Below are 17,522 nucleotides of genomic sequence, written 5' to 3'. Positions count from 1 at the left end.
CTCTCCTCTACAATCAAGAACTTTTTCCGACCAGTAACAGTTGCATTCCAACTGACCTTAACCATCACAGCCACCTCCTCCTTATCTGCATATGGAATCCCCACTGCCCAATCAACATGGTGCTTCTGCTCTCACAGGTTTCTCCTCCCTATCTGCTTATGGAATCCCCACTGCCCAATCAGGTGCTTCTGCTTGCAACTTCTGTCAGCCAATCGCCTTCTTTCTACCACGTCCCCACGCATGGCCCATCTTGGAGAATAAATCATATAGAAGTTTAGTTAGAAACACATGTAGCTGTGCTCTATTTAATCCATTAAAATTATTACTATTTGAACTTTGGTGATTCAGGTTCATGTATTCTAACTGCCATTCCAGTGCAATTAACTTTCTGCAGCTCTCAGAACAGACTCAATAACATAGGTTGTGATTTTTTATTTTCATAGATCATCAAAGATGACATTTGTAAGATGGTTGTAGCACTCGGTTGATCCATAAAAAGTCTAAGGTCAGTTGTGTCTCAATGGCTGCCTTGTGACTGGAAACCCTTGACGTTTTGATGCGTAGGGACTGCATCCTTTCCCAGAAATAGCGATTGACCCCTTAAAAAAAAAGACACTTGTTCTGTGTAATTGCAATATAGTGACTCCAATTAACACACATTTTAGATTACTATGTGAAAAGATTTTCTGCTGCAGATGTGAGTTGGCTGAACTACTAACAAGGTAATTATAACTAATCTGAACAGTTCCAAAAGTCAGAGACTGTTCTAGCCATAATGAACTAATAGAAATCTAGGGGTGGGGTGTGAAAAATGAAACCCATTCTTGGGCATTCTGCTGATCACCTAACCTGATCAGGTTCACAGCTAATTATAGAAAGGTGGCCAACATTTATTTGCCCCTCAGCTGCATTATCTTTCAGTAAGCTGCAGTGTCTGAGCAATAGTGCAGGATGGTCATTTGGTTGGAATACTGCATGGCCACCAGATGGGGCTAGATAATAGTTTATTTTATATGAAGAACAAAGCTACTAGTATGATTTAAGATTCTGCGCGAGTGTTTCATACACCCACTCTTGACTGCCTGTCTACACATGCAGCAAACTGTAAGGCATCAGTACTTACACTGGATTCTTGATGTGTCCTGCTGAAACCAATAAAGCTACTTCAACACTGGTTTGAATGTTATTCTCAAGTAAACACAAAATATCAACCATAGGGGTGGGGTAGCTAACACCTTAGAAGACAGAATCGAGATTCAAAACAATCTTGACAGCTTATACATGGGGCCAAATCCAACAAGATGAAGTTCAACATAAATAAATTAAAGTTTTGCATTTAATAATCAAAGAGCAGTTGCGCAAGTATAGGATGAAGGAGACTTGGCTTAGCAGCAGTACATGTGAAAAGGATTTAGGTGTCTTAGTGGACCACAAGCAACATGAGCCAGCAGTCTGACACAGCTGCTTAGAAAAAAGCCAATGTAATATTGGACTTTGTTAAGAGAGACATAGTGCCCTAATAATGAGAAGTAATAATTCTACTCTATTCTGTGCTGACCTCACTTGCAATAGTCCAAATCTGGAATTTGCATTTTCAGAAGGAAATTGATAAGTTGGAATGGATTCAAAGGATGACAACAAAACTGACGAGGGGTCTGGAAACCAAGCCCAATGAGGAACAGGTCAAGGAGCTGGGATGTTTAGCATGGAACAGAGGGGAGATGGTAGCCATCTTCAGGTATCTCAAAGGCTGTGAAATAGGAGGAGCAGACTTGCTCTCAGTTGCTCCCAAGGGCAAGACAAGAACCAAAGAGTTGAACGTACAAGGAAGCCAATTTAGATAGTAGGATTACATTGCTTAACTCCATTATTAAGAAAAAAGCACTGTTTGAGGGTGGAGCAGTCTTCCTTCTGCAGGAAGGCTTGCAGTTTGAGGATCCTCCTGGACCCTGCCTGATCTTGGATGCACAAGCTGTAGTGATGGCTGGAGGTTGTTCCTGGAGAGGTGACTCTCCATAGGCCAGCCATAATCACATCTGCCTTAGTTACATCTAGACTGGATGAAATTGCAACTAGGCAGAATGCTGCTGGAATACTTACTAGTGCCAGATACTCCCACTATTGTATCGGCTACACTAGCCATCAATCCATTTCCAGTCACAACTCAAAGTGTTGGTCATTACCTTTGAGGTCTGAAGCAGCTTAGGTACCTGAAGGACCTTTACGGTGGTGGTGGAGAAGTGGCAATGAGGAAGGAGGGTCTGGCTAGAAGGGCCCAACAGAGCTGTTAGATCTCCCATCTAACCCAATCTAATCCAACAGGAGAGGCAGTCATGGCCCCTCTCAATGGTGCCAGGTTGGGTTAGGTCAGAGGCCAACCACTTAATGTTCCTGGTTGGCCCTTATGGTTAAGTGGTGTCCCACCATTTTTGGAGGTGCAGTTGGCAGTAATGTGTGAAAGGGCATTTCTATAGTAAGACATAGCCTGTTGGAACTCTCATCAGTCAAGCCCGATGTTCTACTGCCTGCTGAATGTGTTTCTTTTTTTCTTAATATGCCTTTAATGTCTTAGTGAGTTAAAAATGCTATCTCACTCCTGGAACTGTGTCTGCTATGGTTTCATGTAATATTGTGTTGTTTTTTACTGAGTTGCGATGCAGCTTCCATTATTCCCAATGGAACTAGCATCACAACTACAACTGGGCAATGCTTAGTAGGAACAGAGCAGCCCGCCTCCACAGCTGCATGGATGAGTTCTGCAGAGCCTTGCAGCAGTGCCAGCAGCTCTCTAGACTGGCAACACTTCTTTGTGCAGTATTGTAAGCAACTATTTTTAACACTATGATTGCTAGCTGCTCTGGGTACCCCATAATGGGGTAGAAAAGGGAGATATTTTTTTTAAAAGCAGAAATGGCAGATACAGAAATCAGCATTTTGTGTTAATCCCTAATTACTTACCATTCTCTGACCAGGGATGGTTCCCCACGGAGTTCTTGGTCCCTGAGTGGGTGCTGGAGGACCTGCCCATAATCCTAAACACAAAATCCATTACTTGGTATACTGGGGCAAAATGTTACCTTTACATACAGTGCAAGGTGTAGAAAGCAAGGCAGCTCCTTGCATGCTCCCTCTGGAACAAAGATCACTCATTGCAACCCATCCAGTCAGAAGCTGCATTCTCTGTTCTAGGATGAGGATTTGGTAAGTGGAGGGTGGGGGTGGAGAGAGGGGAGGTGGTGGAGGAGAGGTTGCAATAAGGGGGAAGGGTCTGGCTGGAAGGGTCCAACAGAGCCTTCAGATCTCCCACCCAACCCAATCTAATCCAACAGGAGAGGGAGACATGGCCCCTCCCAATGGTGCCATGTCAGACTGGGTGAGGCCATCATTTGGGGCCATGCACAAGTGTAATAGAACCCTTATAAAAGGAAAAAAATACCTTTAATCTCTGGCCCCATGAACTTTTTCCTTAATAGATTCAGTTTATGCATATAGTCTCTTTGGGGCAACTGGTTTCCTTCCCATACTGTATAGGAAATATATAAAGATAAACTGAGCACATACTATGTTTTACTCAAAACAGAATGTTACTTTGGAATTGGGAATTTCCACCATAGCTGATCAAAAATAGTTATACACTGTTTCCACAGAACAGATTAAAATTCACAAATCTTTACATTACTTGGTGAATCAAGGATAAGGAAGATTTTGTATGCATGAATGTACAGCGTAGTTCAGAAGTATTAAAGAAAAATACAATCTGCCATTTCTACTGAATCTAAAACAGAAAAATCCTCATTTACCTAGTCCAGTATTTTATAATCTAATTGTGCTGGCAGATATGTACCTCTAAGGCAGCATGAAAAAAGAACCCAACAGGCCAGAGTAGAGAGTAGGTTAACCAAGATCCCATATAATTTGTGTTTTGTTGTTATGGGAGTAACAAAATAGAACATGTTATTATTTGACAGCCCATTGAGGGAGGGAGAAATGTGTCATGGATATTTAATGAAAATACAATAATTGATCTCTCCTCTCCAAAACAGGTTGTGCCATTTTTAATAATGGCAATCATCATCATCATCATCATCATCATCATCATCATCATCACTGTAGTCAAGAAGAAAGAAAAACAAGTGAAAATAATCGACATAGCAATACCAGGGGATAGCAGAATAGAAGAAAAAGAAATGGAAAAAATCACAAAATACAAAGATCTACAAATTGAGATTGAAAGGCTGTGGCAGAAAAAGACCAAAATAATCCCAGTGGTAACTGGCGCCCTGGATGCAGTCCCAAAAGACCTTGAAGAGCACCTCAACACCATAGGGGCCACAGAAATCACCATCAGCCAATTACAAAAAGCAGCTTTACTGGGAACAGCCTATATTCTGCGATGATATCTATAACAACAACATTGACAATAAAATTCAGCCATCCCAGGTCCTTGGGAAGGACTCGATGTCTGGATAAAACAAACCAGTCAATAACACCTGTATGACTGTGTAAACAAGAAATAATAATAAATAAGGGGCTTTTGCAAGGAAGGATCAGAAGTGAAAGCCGCTTCCTTTTCCTTACCCTGCACACTACATTGCAAGGTTAGAGTGCTGGACTAGGACCGGGGAGACTTGAGTTCAAATCCTCATTCAGCCATGATACTAGCTGGGTGACTCTGAGCCAGTCACTTCTCTCTCAGCCTAGCCTACTTCACAGGATTGTTGTGAGGAGAAACTCAAGTATGTAGTACACCACTCTGGGCTCCTTGGAGGAAGAGTGGGATATAAATGTAAAAATTAAAAAAGAAAAGAAAAAGATAAGCCTCATGTGCTATTAGTTTCCAGGCTGCTTGCTTGTGACTGAGCCCTTGCTTTGCATAACCTACTGGCTTTATTTGAATGCTATATTTTTGTATGGAGAGTTTGATTTGTATTTATCTGTGTTTTAAGGTTTGTATTCATTCTGCTTTATTGTCATGAGCCTTGTTCAGGCATTATACAGAATGGGGGTGTTGTATTTGCCAAGAAGAAAGTATACACTTCCTTCTTAAGGGAGGCACCTTGTCAAAGTTGCTGGGAAGAAAGCTGAGCTTGTCTGTCTGTTGTCACCTGGGAGCTGCAGTGAGTAAAATGCACACACACACACCACCCGCCACACACATTTTGCAGGTAATAATTAAGGGAGGTGCCTTGTCAAAGAGCTAGAGCCAAAGGGCTCTTAGCCTGGGGCACAGGAGCTGAAGAGGAGCAGAATTGCTGGGGAACACCTGGGGTCTGCAAGGAGGACGGCGATAACAGCATGCCTCTCCAAGCAGCCCGGCCCACCAAGCAGCACATCGTGATGTATGTAGGAACCCACTTCCCAGTGGACCGGGGGATGAAGGAGACTTTGCTTTTGGTTGGACTTGGAGTAGGTTTCTTTTGCTGTGAGCACCGTCCTTGTACTATTAACTAAACTCTTAAAAAAAAAAAAAAACTTCTGTCCACATGAGGTATTTAGCATGTGCCTGGGAAAGCGGGGAACTGGGGGTAGTCTGGGGGCAGCCATTACTTGGGTGGCAGGCAGAGGTAGACATGGCAGTGGGAGTTGGGCAGGCTGTTACAGGGGGTAATGGTCTAGGCAACTGAGGCCTAGTCCTTTTTCTGGCTCTTCTCCCAATCCAGCAGCTCCAGGGAGTTCTGGGAACATTCCCTCAAGGATTAGGGTTCTGCTGTTGAATGACCGGTCAGTAAATGCAAAAACACCTCTTATCCATAATTTAATTGTGGGTGAGCATGCTGACCTGGTTGGGCAAGCTTGGTAGAGTGGGTTTCATGATCCTACATCAGCCCGGCCATGAGGGTCGGGGAGGAGAAGTGGTCATTTATCGTGAGTCCATTCTCCTCTCCAGATGCCCGGTTAGGCAATATCAGAATTTCGAGTGTTTGTCCTTGAGTATGGCTTACGAGATAAGATAGGAATTCTATTGGTGTACTGACCACCCCGCTGCACCTCAGTCTCTCTGCCTGAGCTGGCAGGGGTGGTCTTGGAGATGGTGCTGAGTTCCCCTAGGCTTATTGTCTTGGGGGATTTCAATGTCCACGCTGAGCCCCACCCCCACCCCCGGTAGGAGCAGCTCAGGACTTCATAGTTGACGTGACAACCATGGGCCCATCTCAACTAATATTGGGTTCTACTCACATAGCAGGACATACGCTGAACCTGGTTTTTGCAAACCAGGAACTGAATGATCTGCAGGTGGGGGAGTTTATTATAACTCCTTTGTCATCGATAGATCATCATCTGGTGGGGTTTAATTTGACGGCTTCGACCAACATCTGCAAGGATGATGGACCAATTGGAATGGTCCACCCCTGAAGGCTTATGGATCCACTCAGTTTCCAGACAGCCCTTCGGGAGTTTCCAGTGTCCAGAACTGGTGACTCTGTTGAGGCCCTGCTGGATCTCTGGAATGTGGAGACAGCCCAGGCTATTCACATGGTTGCTCCTAAATGCCTTCTCTGGCTTGGTGAAGACGTTCTGCTCCTTGGTTCTCCTCAGAGCTTAGGGCAATGAGACAACTTGGATGACGACTAGAGCAACGCTGGAGGAAGATTTGTAAAGGTTACCCCTCCCCCCGCCGGCCTCTGTTATCACCCCCTCCAGCCGGTTCAGCCAGTTCTTCAGCCCATTCCGGCCTCCGTAGTTTGACGTGGTGGCCATTTTGGATGCTGCCGCGCATGCACAAATGGCCTCTGAGAGACCTGGCATGAAGAACCAGCCGAACTGGCCGGAGGGGGTGATAACGGAGGCTGGTGAGGGGAGGGGGAACCCCTGTAGACCCCCCTGCTGCCTCAAGGACCTTCCCCGAAGGGGAGAAGGTTAAAAAAAAATGTAAAAAAATGTTTGTGAACCACAACCCCAGACTGAACCTCGGGGTAGGGGGAGGTTCAAGGGGGTGCCGAACCGAACTGGTCCGGTCAGGTTCAAGTCCGGTCCAGACTCGAACCGAACCAGGCCAGCCAGTTTCGTGCACATCCCTAGTGTACCTCCCTGCTTCCCCTTCCTCCTCTTTGGCCAGAAGTACACACACCCGATACTTCCGGCCGAAGAGGAGGAAGGGACGGCAGGGAGGTACACTGCCTCCCCTAAGGCTTTTACCAAAATCGAGCGCAGGCAGGGGGAAAGTGGGGGGAGGGGTAAGTGCACCCTCCACTGCCCTTAAAGCAAGACCCCTCACCCAGTGTTTGAACCTGTTCAGAGGCCCATAAAATGGCCTCTGAACAGGTTTGTGCACATCCCTAGTAGGTGGTCGGAGCCAATTATTAACAAATCACTAAGGGAAAGCAAAATGCCATTGGGTCTCAAGCAGGCGGTGGTAAGACCACTATTAAGAAGCTCTCGCTTGATTTGACCAACTTTGATAACAATCGGCCTGTTTCAAATCTTCCCTTTTTAAGCAAGATGATAGGGCATTTGGTGTAAGTGTACGTGCAGCCGCAAAGGATCTTGGATTGGCACTGAAACTGCCTTGGTTGACCTAGTGGATGACCTATGTCAGGAACTAGATGGGGGAGCGCGTCTCTGTTGGTTCTGCTGGACCTCTCAGTGGCATTCAATAACATCGACCATGGTATCCTTCTGGATCACCTCTCAAGTATAGGGATTTGGGGTGGTGCACTGGAGTGGTTCTGGTCCTTTCTTGTGGCCATTGGGGTCTGGCAAGGCTCAGTATTGTCCCCCATGCTGTTTAACATCTACATTAAATCACTGGGAGAGGCCATCAGGAGGTTTGGACTGAAGTGTCATCAATTTGCAGATGACACTCAGCTCTACCTTTACCTGACATCAGATCCTAGTGAAGCAGTGGATGTACTGAACCAGGGGCTGGAGGCAGTGATGGGCTAGATGTGGCCTAGCAAAATGAGGTTAAATGCTTTTGGATGTTCAGGTGGAAGTGGTGGCCAGGGGTACCTTTGCACAATTTCAATTAGTGTGCCTATTGCATCCCTTTCTCGAGAAGGCAGATCTGGCCATGGTTACCTATGCCTTAGTCACGTTGCAGCTGGATTACTGCAATCCACTCTACATGGAGCTGCCCTTGAAAAATATTTGGAAACTTCAGTTGTTGCAGAATGCAGCTGCCTGGAACTGCTGCACTGGCTGACAATTTATTTCCAGATCCAATTTTTTGTCTTGTTGTGCACCACTCAGAGCCTTTGGATAGGTCAGTATGAAAATGTAATTAATAAATACATTGGTATGCTTCCTTCCTTCCTTCTTACACACACACACACACACACACACACACACACACACACACACACACACACACATTCTTTGTACCGACTGAAACCTCACATTCCTTTATAGCAGCTACGCTATCACAGAAGTTCATCAGGCTGGATTTTTATTCTGCTGGCATCAATGAAGTAATGAAGCTTAACAATAAATTAGCAGTTAATTAACTGATTATCAGCCCCTATGCTTACAGGTAAATTATTTTAAAAGTATTTTAAATATTAAAATAGTATTGTCCGAAAAGACCACATAGAAAACTGCCTTACACCAAGTCAGGCTATTGGTCAATATAATGTACTTTGTTTATTTAAGGAACTGCTATGTTTTGCTAAAGGTTTGGAGAACGGAGGTAGGCTATGCTTGCGGCCTGGAACTTTATAGACACCCCAAATCTAAACATTTGCACAGGTTGTGCTACTAATATATAGTGGCGCAGCAAGAGTTAGAAGTTGCCTTTAAGCCTTTTTGGTGACAAAATCTGACCCAGATCCCAGTTCTATTGAAGTACCAAATCTTTTCTCTAATTCCAGTAAAGTATTTTATTTATACTCTGGTAAAGAAATATATATCCTCTATGGCACCATCTATGTTCCTAGAATAAATGCTTCCTTTAACTCTCTGGGTCTACTGTATATGACAGCTTCAGATGTCATGTAGAACCTCTGTTCACACTGAGGTCCAGGTGACATCCTTCAGCCCTTCATGAATGCATGCTCCATCCTCCCATCCCTATGTAAGCAACTACTTCCTTTTTAGATTTGGAAGAGCTGAGATTGGTGGGTTAGGATGTTGCAGCCCATCTCAGCTTCTTCTAACCTCACCCTGAGGGTTGAAGTGAGTTTCAGAGATTGGGTTTCTCCGAAGCAAGTAGATCAAAGGAAGCCAAGATTGGTGGGTTTGGACACTGCAACCAATCTCGGCTTTTCCTAACATAGCAACAATGTAGTGACTCGCTTGGGAATAGAAGTGGGGAGCACACGCTCCTGGGGATGAGGGGTGTTAGCAAAGGTTTTACACGACGTCCAAAGCCGCCCATACTGTAAATCAGATACCCTTAAGACAAACTTTAGGAATATGTTCATCATCCATTCAACCTCATGGATTACCTGTTTTTTTAGGTTGCGTACTGTATTCATGAAACCTAGTTATGCCGTGCATTGATGGTTGGGAACCAACTATTGACATATCCATTTCCTTTTCAGCAGCTGCAAATCAAAACACACACAAAATCTTTTAGCAAAGTAATTACACAGCTATGTTCCAAAAATGCTAACAGAAAATAAACTTAACTACATGTTTAAAAAGATAACTTTTTAAAATGAGAAAATGCTGGGTATCTGCCCACTAGTTATTATTATTTTATTATTATTTATTCGATTTCTATACCGCCCTTCCAAAAATGGCTCAGGGCAGATTACACAGAGAAATAACAAACAAATAAGATGGAACCCTGTCAACAAAGGGCTCACAATCTAAAAAGAAACATAAGATAGACACCAGCAACAGTCACTGGAGGTACTGTGCTGGGGGTGGATAGGGCCAGTTACTCTCCCCCTGCTAAATAAAGAGAATCACCACATTAAAAGGTGCCTCTTTGCCAAGTTAGCAGGGGTTAGCAGGTTAGATCTGGTTAATATTTAAAGCCTCAAACTACATTAAAGTATCTGGTCCTAAACTGATAATTATATTTAAAACCTTTATCTCTTTAAGACCAGATAGCTTCAGGATCAAAACAGCATTTTGGTACTGGGCACAGAAGCAGACAGGAAGCCAGCACAGCTGCTACAAAATAGGACTGACATGCTCCCCAAACCCGGCACCAGTTAAAATACTGGCTGCAGCATTTTGGGTAAACTGAAATTTCAAGACACTCTGCAAAGGCAACAGAAACAAGTGACCACTCAAACTATTTGGCTGTCAAAATAGTGTACAACGCTGACCAATTTTGATTTTAAATCAAATTATTAGAATTATAAATATCTACAGGGTTCCTAGAAATGTAACAATGGATCCAATGCAAACAAACCATTAACCCATGACTTACCCAAAATATTAGCTTGTTGTAACTGATTCTGTGCAATCATTACTGCATGTTGCAGATTTGCCTTATGGCCTGGAAGCATATTCCTGTTATAAGTAATTATTTCTTGCAACACACTGTCCACTGAAATAAAACAATGGTTGACTTAATTCAACGAATACATTTTTAAACTTGAAAATACTCACCATTGAAGGTGCCTGTGGGAGATCTGTGTTGACTAGATTGATCAGTGCGCATAGGCCTTTACACATGGTTGGCAAGTTCAGTTTTGACAGCACTGATTCCTTGGCTGATCACTCCCACCTTTGGTAGTGAGGGACTAAAATCAGGCTGACCATGGGCAATATCCAATCAAAGTTAGTCACATGACTAAGTCTACTTGAAATGAATGGGACTTGCTTTAGTAACAACTAATTTGTCACAATGATTTCGATAGTACTTACTTATGACTAACTAGTTTGGATGCTGTTCCATGTGCTTGGGTGCTATGTTGAGAGGCACTGTTCTGGCCATTTAATTTTTGACATGGTCAGCCCAGTGTCTCTTAACTGAGAGGAGCTGTGTGGGCCATTTAACTTGGATCCAACAGGAATGTTAGGACACTGCAGGAGTTCAGACACAACAGCAGGGAGCTCAGCTGGAAGTGCTGACTGTCAGGTCTCCCTGCTGTTGTGTCTGAACTCATTCCAGTAATGCCAGACAGAGAGCACATTGGGCCTGACATACCTGTCAGATCAACACAATCACACAGCCCTAGTATTTACAGTAAAGGGGGGATTCATTTGAGAAAACATTATCTCTGAGCCCAGTTCCCCCCACCACCAAAAGGACAGCTTAGCCTGTAAACACACCATGGTGGAAGAGAGATTAGATTGTGTGGAAACTGATGAGTGGAAGGATCTTGGGATAATGATGCAAAGGCCAAAGACTTGCAACACAGCAATGACCATCTGAGAGTCATCTCTTCTGTCACTTCATTTTTCACTCAGTCAACGCAATTCCCCCATATCTTCCATGGGTCCATGCACAATCCTCACCCTGAACAACATGCAGGGAATCAGGGGGTAGGGATGTGCAAACAGGTTCAACATCGAACGTGTTCGATGTTGAACTGGTTCAGGTCGACAGTTGGGGGTCAAACTGAAACACCCCCTGCTTGGTCCAACCCCGGACCCACCCCACCCCCCGCCAGCTTGTTTAGGGGATTTGGAATTAAAAATTTTTTAAACAACAACAACAAAAAAAACAACCTTACTCCCTCCAGGGGATTCTCTGAGGCAGTGGCGGGGGGTCTGCGGAGGTTCCCCTGCCAGCCTCCCATCCATCCAAAAACAGCCCCGTTCGGCTGTTCTTCAGCCCGTTTGACCCTTTCCCCCACCACTGTGGTGGCCATTTTGGAAGCTGCCGCACCTGCGCAATGGGCCTCTGCATGGCCTGGCATGTCCCACACTGGGGGTGAGGGGAGAAAGGCCCGTATGGGTCAAAGAATGGCAATATGGGCCAGTTTGGGATGGATGGGAGGCCAGTGGGGAGAGGGAGAACCTCCACAGACACACACACACCTGCTGCCTATGTGAAAAACACACACACCCCCGCAGGGGGTAAGTTTTTTTTTAAGTTAAATGATTTTTAAAAGCTCACAAATCCCCCTGGACTGAAACGGGTGTGTGTGTGTGTGTCAAGGGGCTCCCGGTCTGTTCCGGATCTGGTTTGCACTCGAGCCAAACTGGACCAGCCGGTTCCCTGCACACCTCTAGCAGAGGGTCATTTTTCTACAAGTGTAATGGGACTCTGCTATTAGCTGACATTCAGTCCTACCTTTTCATCTACACATTTAGGCCTGGAGATATTTACACATGGATATGCTACTTCAAAAATAGATTGATGTGACTTTGTTTACTGAAAGGTTATTCTGTCCTCCTGAACCTCATTCTCTCTCTTGTCAAACACTCTTACTACTCTCCCATTCACTGTCTGAATCAGACCCTCTCTCTCACTCATTCCTCAACCCATCCCGAGTATACCAATTCTATACTTACCAGGAACTTTTGATTCAAATGACTTAGCACTAGGCACTCCTGGCAAAGATGTTTTTATCAATGGGAATTGCTGTAGTTGCCTTTTGAATGCTAGTTCTTTTTCCATCTCTACAAAGTTTTAGACACAGCAAACAGCTTATTAAATTCAAAGCATAAGAACTGACAGATTGCAACCAATAAAAGACAAAGCCTACAAGGTATCAAACAAGCTGTTCTTAATCTGGTGAACACTGAATATAAGAATGTACTAATTGTGATTATTGTGTCATTGCTTATTGATTGATTGATTGGATAGATTGCATTGTTTTGTATGTCAAAATATATAGTGTAGGATTATCTGTTACATATATATAAACAGGTTGCTTACCTGTAACTGATGATCTGGAAGAGATCCGTTGTATTCATAACATTGGGTTCTGCGCCTGCGCAGTGACCTCACGGACCGACTAGCTAGCTCCTCGCTCCGCCCTCAACTGCCATGCACGAGGCCGTGCTTCCCTTATCTCCGGCAGTTGGGGCGTGTCTCTTTCAGTTTCTGGTAAACCGTCAGATGTCTATTTGACGTTCCTAATTGATCTTGTCCTGTCCATACGTCGTGGGGAGGTCCGGGCGGGTCTTACGAATACAACGGATCTCTTCCAGATCATCAGTTACAGGTAAGCAACCTGTTTATCTGGATAGTGATCCGTTGCATTCATAACATTGGGTGATTAGCCAGCTCTAACCCTGGTGGCAGGTAGCAGTCATGGCAGGACCCTTTTCAGAACGCCTCGCCCAAACTCTCCTTCCTTCAATTGCCTAAGGTCCAAGGCATAGTGTCTTATGAAGGGTTGGCTTGACGTCCAGGTCACAGTTCTACAGATGTCCTTCATCGGAACCCCTGCCAGATCAGCTGCTGAGGACGCGTAGGCCCTTGTTGCATGTGCGGGTAACCGACCCTGGCGGGTTCTTCCCTTGAGCAGTATAAGCAGCTCTAATCGCTTGCACAATCCACTGAGCCATTCTCTGTCGTGAAACTGGCTTCCCTCTAGATGTCCCCTTATAAAGGACAAACAGCTTTTTAGTGCGTCTCAAACGTTTTGTTGCATCCAGGTAATACAGGAGTGCTCTACGCACATCCAGAGTATGCATATCCCTTTCTATACTAGACTCGGGGTTTTGGAAAAACGTTGGCAGAATTATATCAGCATTGATGTGGAAATCCGTTGTCACCTTGGGTCGAAATCTCAGATCCAAACGTAGAGTGACTTTATGTGGATAAATTTGCATGTACAGCCGGTCCATCCGCAGAGCAGCCAGTTCGCTCACCCTCCGTGCTGTGGTGATCGCTATCAAAAAGGCTGTTTTAAGCGTTTGCAGACTTAAGGACGCCGCGGCCATGGGCTCAAATGGCTCCTGAGTCATTGCCCTTAGCACCAAAGTTAAATCCCACTGTTGTTGTGGGCGTCGTATTGGTGGGAACAAATTATTCAATCCCTTGAGGAATTTTTTACACTCCGGACGGGAAAATACCGTAGCCTGGTCCCATCCCCTATGCTCTGACGAGATCGCCGACAAGTGTACCTTCAGGGAAGTATTAGCCATCCCCGCCATCTTTAGAGTTGTCATATACAACAATATCTGTGTAACAGTTGCCTTTCTCGGGGAAAAACCATGCTCTTTAGCATATTGCGTAAAACGTCGCCACTTACGATCATAATTGAGGCGCGTTGACTTTTTCCTATTATTTAGTAGTATTCTTTTCAGTAGCCTATGCGCCACGCTGTTAGTCGTAGAGACTCTACTTGAGGGTGTTGCACCGCTCCAGTGTCCTGAGTCAATAAATCTGGTACGTCGGGAAATCTGTGGTACACCCCTCTCAACATACGTAGCACTGTTGAGAACCATTGTTGTCTGGGCCACCATGGCGTTATCAAGATGCCCATCATGGCGTCCCTGAGCATCTGCGCCACCACCTTTGATATCAATGGGTGCGGTGGGAACAGGTAAAACAGACTTCGGGTCCACCTGTATTGAAATGCGTCCCACTGAGACTTCATGCCCACACCTGCACGAGAGCAATACATTGGACACTTTGTGTTTGCAGCTGTCGCAAACAGATCTATCGTTGGCCACCCCCATTCGTCGAAGAGGGCCGTTAGATAGGTCATATCCATCTCCCATTCGTGTTTCTGATTGAGCAGTAGCGACCTGCTGAGACCATCTGCTTGTATATTGTCCACTCCTTTGATGTGTATTGCCAACAACACTATGTCTCTCGCTATGCACCAGTCCCAGATGTCTTGACTCAGTGTGCAGAGCGACCGAGAGACTGGACCTCCTTGTTTGTTTAGGTATGCCATTGCCGTGGTGTTGTCCAGATGAATCTGCACAACCTTCCCCTGCAGAAGTGGCTGAAAAGCCTTCAGCGCCAAAAACACAGCAAGGAGTTCTAGGTAGTTTATGTGCCGTCGCCTCTGCTGATTCGACCACTGTCCCTGTATCTGATGGTCCAGACAATGTGCTCCCCAACCCTGCAGAGAGGCATCCGTTGTCACACTGCATGTAGGAGTGAGTGGCCAATAAGGCACCCCTGACAGTAAATTGTCCGGGATTGTCCACCAACGCAAGGACTCCAGCACCACACCGGGGAGCGTTAGCCATTTGTGCTGACTGTCCTGGTTTGGGCGGAAGCATTTTAGATACCATCTTTGCAGCGTGCGCATAAGCAGTCGAGTATTGTGAACTGTCGTGTTGCATGAGGCCATAAGTCCCAGAAGTCTCTGCACCGACACTGCCCTTTGCTCTGGTTGTTTTAGAAACAGGCGTATAAGTTCTTTGATCTGCTGGTACCTGGACTCCGGCAGATAAGCTCGTTTCTCCTGCATGTCCAAAATCGCACCTATATAATCGAGCCGCCTTCGGGGGTCCAACCTCGATTTCTTCAAGTTTACCGTGATCCCCAAGTCCTTCAACAGATCTAGTACAAATTGGACTTGCGAAAGTAACTGTTCTCTGTGGTCGCTGACCATCAGCCAATCGTCTAAATACGGGTATATCACTATCCCAGTGGTTCTTAAGTAAGCCACCACAGCCGCCATCACCTTGGTGAATACCCGTGGCTCCGTGGACAGGCCAAATGGCAACACCACATACTGGTACGCTGTACTTCCTACAGTGAACAGCAGGTACTTGCGATGTTCTTCACGAATGCCTATATGAAAGTAGGCGTCCTTCAGGTCCAGGGTGACAGCCCACTCCTCCTGCACCAGAAGGTGTAAAATGCTCTGCAGTGTTATCATTCTGAACTTCCGCGTGTCTACATATACATTCAGTTTCCTTAGGTCCATAATGGCTCTGATCCCTCCATCCTTTTTGGGGATTTGAAAATACCGGGAGTAAGACTCCCGCATTCTGTCCATCCACCTCACTGGCACAATTGCTTGCTTCTCCAATAACACCTGCACTTCCTCCATCAGCACCTGGGTTGGTCTGGTATACGTTTTACCCTGAAAGGGTGGCAAAGCTCTGAACTCAATCGCGTAGCCAGACCTTATGATCTTCAAGACCCACTGGTCTGATGTTATACGTTGCCACGCTTGAGCGTGGCTGGCCAGCTTGATGGAATTGCTGACCTGCACAAGACCGATGTCGTGGGCCTTGGGTTCTCTGTCTTGTGGTGATGTTGGTTTCGGTGGTGTTGTTGGTGCCTGAGCTGGATGGACCGTTCCATCAAAGAGACTGCTTTTGCTGGTCTTTTCCCTGTTTTTGCCCTCTCTGGCGCTGGGCATAGGGCCTATTTCTCTGGTAAGGCTTATACTGCCTTCTGTACTCCCTCTTATCCTGTCTGTAGGCTGACCGGCCTTGCTGCCGCCCGAAGGCGCGGCCCTTAGATGTCTGTCCGCCCACAGCCGCCATAAATGTTTTTGCAGTGAATTTCGACTGCTTCCAAGACTGCATTGTCGAATCTGTAGTTTCAGCAAAGAGTCCCTTGCCGTCGAAAGGCAGATATTTGACCCTTTCGCACATATCCTGTTGTAAATTTGTCGAGCGCAACCACGCATGGCGACGTAGAGTTATGGCAGTGGTCATTGCTTGAGATTCCGTCTCTGCAGCATGCTTGAATGTACTTAGTAAATGTCTTGTTATCACTGTTGATTGTTCATACGTCCTTCTAAAATTCTCTTGGAATTCCTCCGGCGACATTGTCGCCGAGTCCTGGAATAGCATATCCCAAATATGGTGCCCATAACGGGCCAAACATGCTGAATAATTTGCAATTTTAATTGCCAAACTAGATGTCGCGTAGACTTTTCTTCCGAGGACATCCAGCTTCCTGCCCTCCTTATCACTGGGCGTTGAATGACGCTCTCCGCCTTTCAAAGAAGCGCATTCTATCACTAGTGAATTTGGCACCAGGTGTTTCATGAGGTAGCCACTGTCATCATCTTGGATGCGATACAATCCCTCCAGTTTGCGGGAAGTGGCTGTAGACGTCTGCAAAACATCCCAGGCCGTTTTCGCTGCCTTTGTTATTGCCGGAAGCATGGGCAGCGAAACTGGGTGTGTTACTTTAGCCCGCGCCATCATATTGTATACAGGGTCTTTTAAGTCCAACTCCGGTTGTTTCAATTCTAACCCCAAGGCTTCTGCCATTTCCCGAATTTGGATATGGTATGCCTTCAACTCTTCATTGGGCGACACCGAAGTGTGTGGGGGCACATCAGACGGAAGATCCGGTTCAAGTGGCTCCTCCGGGATCGATGGGTCACCCTCATCCGACCCCGTCGTATCCAAGGAATCCGCATCTCCGGAATCTGGCACTGTAATAGGTGTGGAGGGCACCCTCAGTCGCTGCCTTACTGACGGGGCATTTGCCGGTGCATTCCTGGGCGGCAACTCAGCTGATTGCTGCTGTGCTTTCCAGATCTTATATTCAGCATAGTCTGCCGGATAAACCACTGGCTGAGAGTGAGTGAACCCACACATGTGGCTAGATTGCGAGGTGGCCGGGTGGGCAAGACAGGTAGCAGGAGGAGGGCGTACAAACAACGTGGATGGCCCAGTCAATGTCGCTCTGTCCATCATTGTTGGCACCTGGGCTTGCATTGGACTCGTAGCCGCTGAAACCCGTTGCACTGGTCGCAGTAGAGTAGGTAAATGTAGAGGTAGACGCTGCGGCGTCA

General features: G+C 45.8%; 1 protein-coding gene across 7 annotated transcripts in view; it reads right to left on the bottom strand.

Moving 5' to 3' along the window:
* Positions 1–417: 417 nt before the first annotated feature.
* The window catches only part of CCDC7 (coiled-coil domain containing 7), a 457,188-nt gene continuing 440,083 nt past the window's right edge, over positions 418–17,522 (bottom strand). For 6 of the 7 annotated variants that reach the window (XM_053259060.1, XM_053259062.1, XM_053259065.1 and 3 more), the window contains 6 exons: positions 12,358–12,465; positions 10,322–10,441; positions 9,384–9,482; positions 3,437–3,523; positions 2,959–3,032; positions 418–599 (listed from right to left, as the gene is read on the bottom strand). In XM_053259060.1, the coding sequence (XP_053115035.1) occupies positions 507–599; positions 2,959–3,032; positions 3,437–3,523; positions 9,384–9,482; positions 10,322–10,441; positions 12,358–12,465 (581 nt within the window). In that variant the 3' untranslated portion in view covers positions 418–506. Of the gene's footprint in view, positions 600–2,958; positions 3,033–3,436; positions 3,528–9,383; positions 9,483–10,321; positions 10,442–12,357; positions 12,466–17,522 lie in introns of all 7 variants that reach the window. The other variant, XR_008309433.1, reaches the window with a different exon arrangement.

This window comes from Hemicordylus capensis, chromosome 6 (assembly GCF_027244095.1).
Source record: "Hemicordylus capensis ecotype Gifberg chromosome 6, rHemCap1.1.pri, whole genome shotgun sequence".
Lineage (NCBI taxonomy): Eukaryota > Metazoa > Chordata > Lepidosauria > Squamata > Cordylidae > Hemicordylus > Hemicordylus capensis.
The sequence above is the reverse complement of the archived record's forward strand: the minus strand, read 5'-3'. Positions and strand labels throughout refer to the sequence as shown.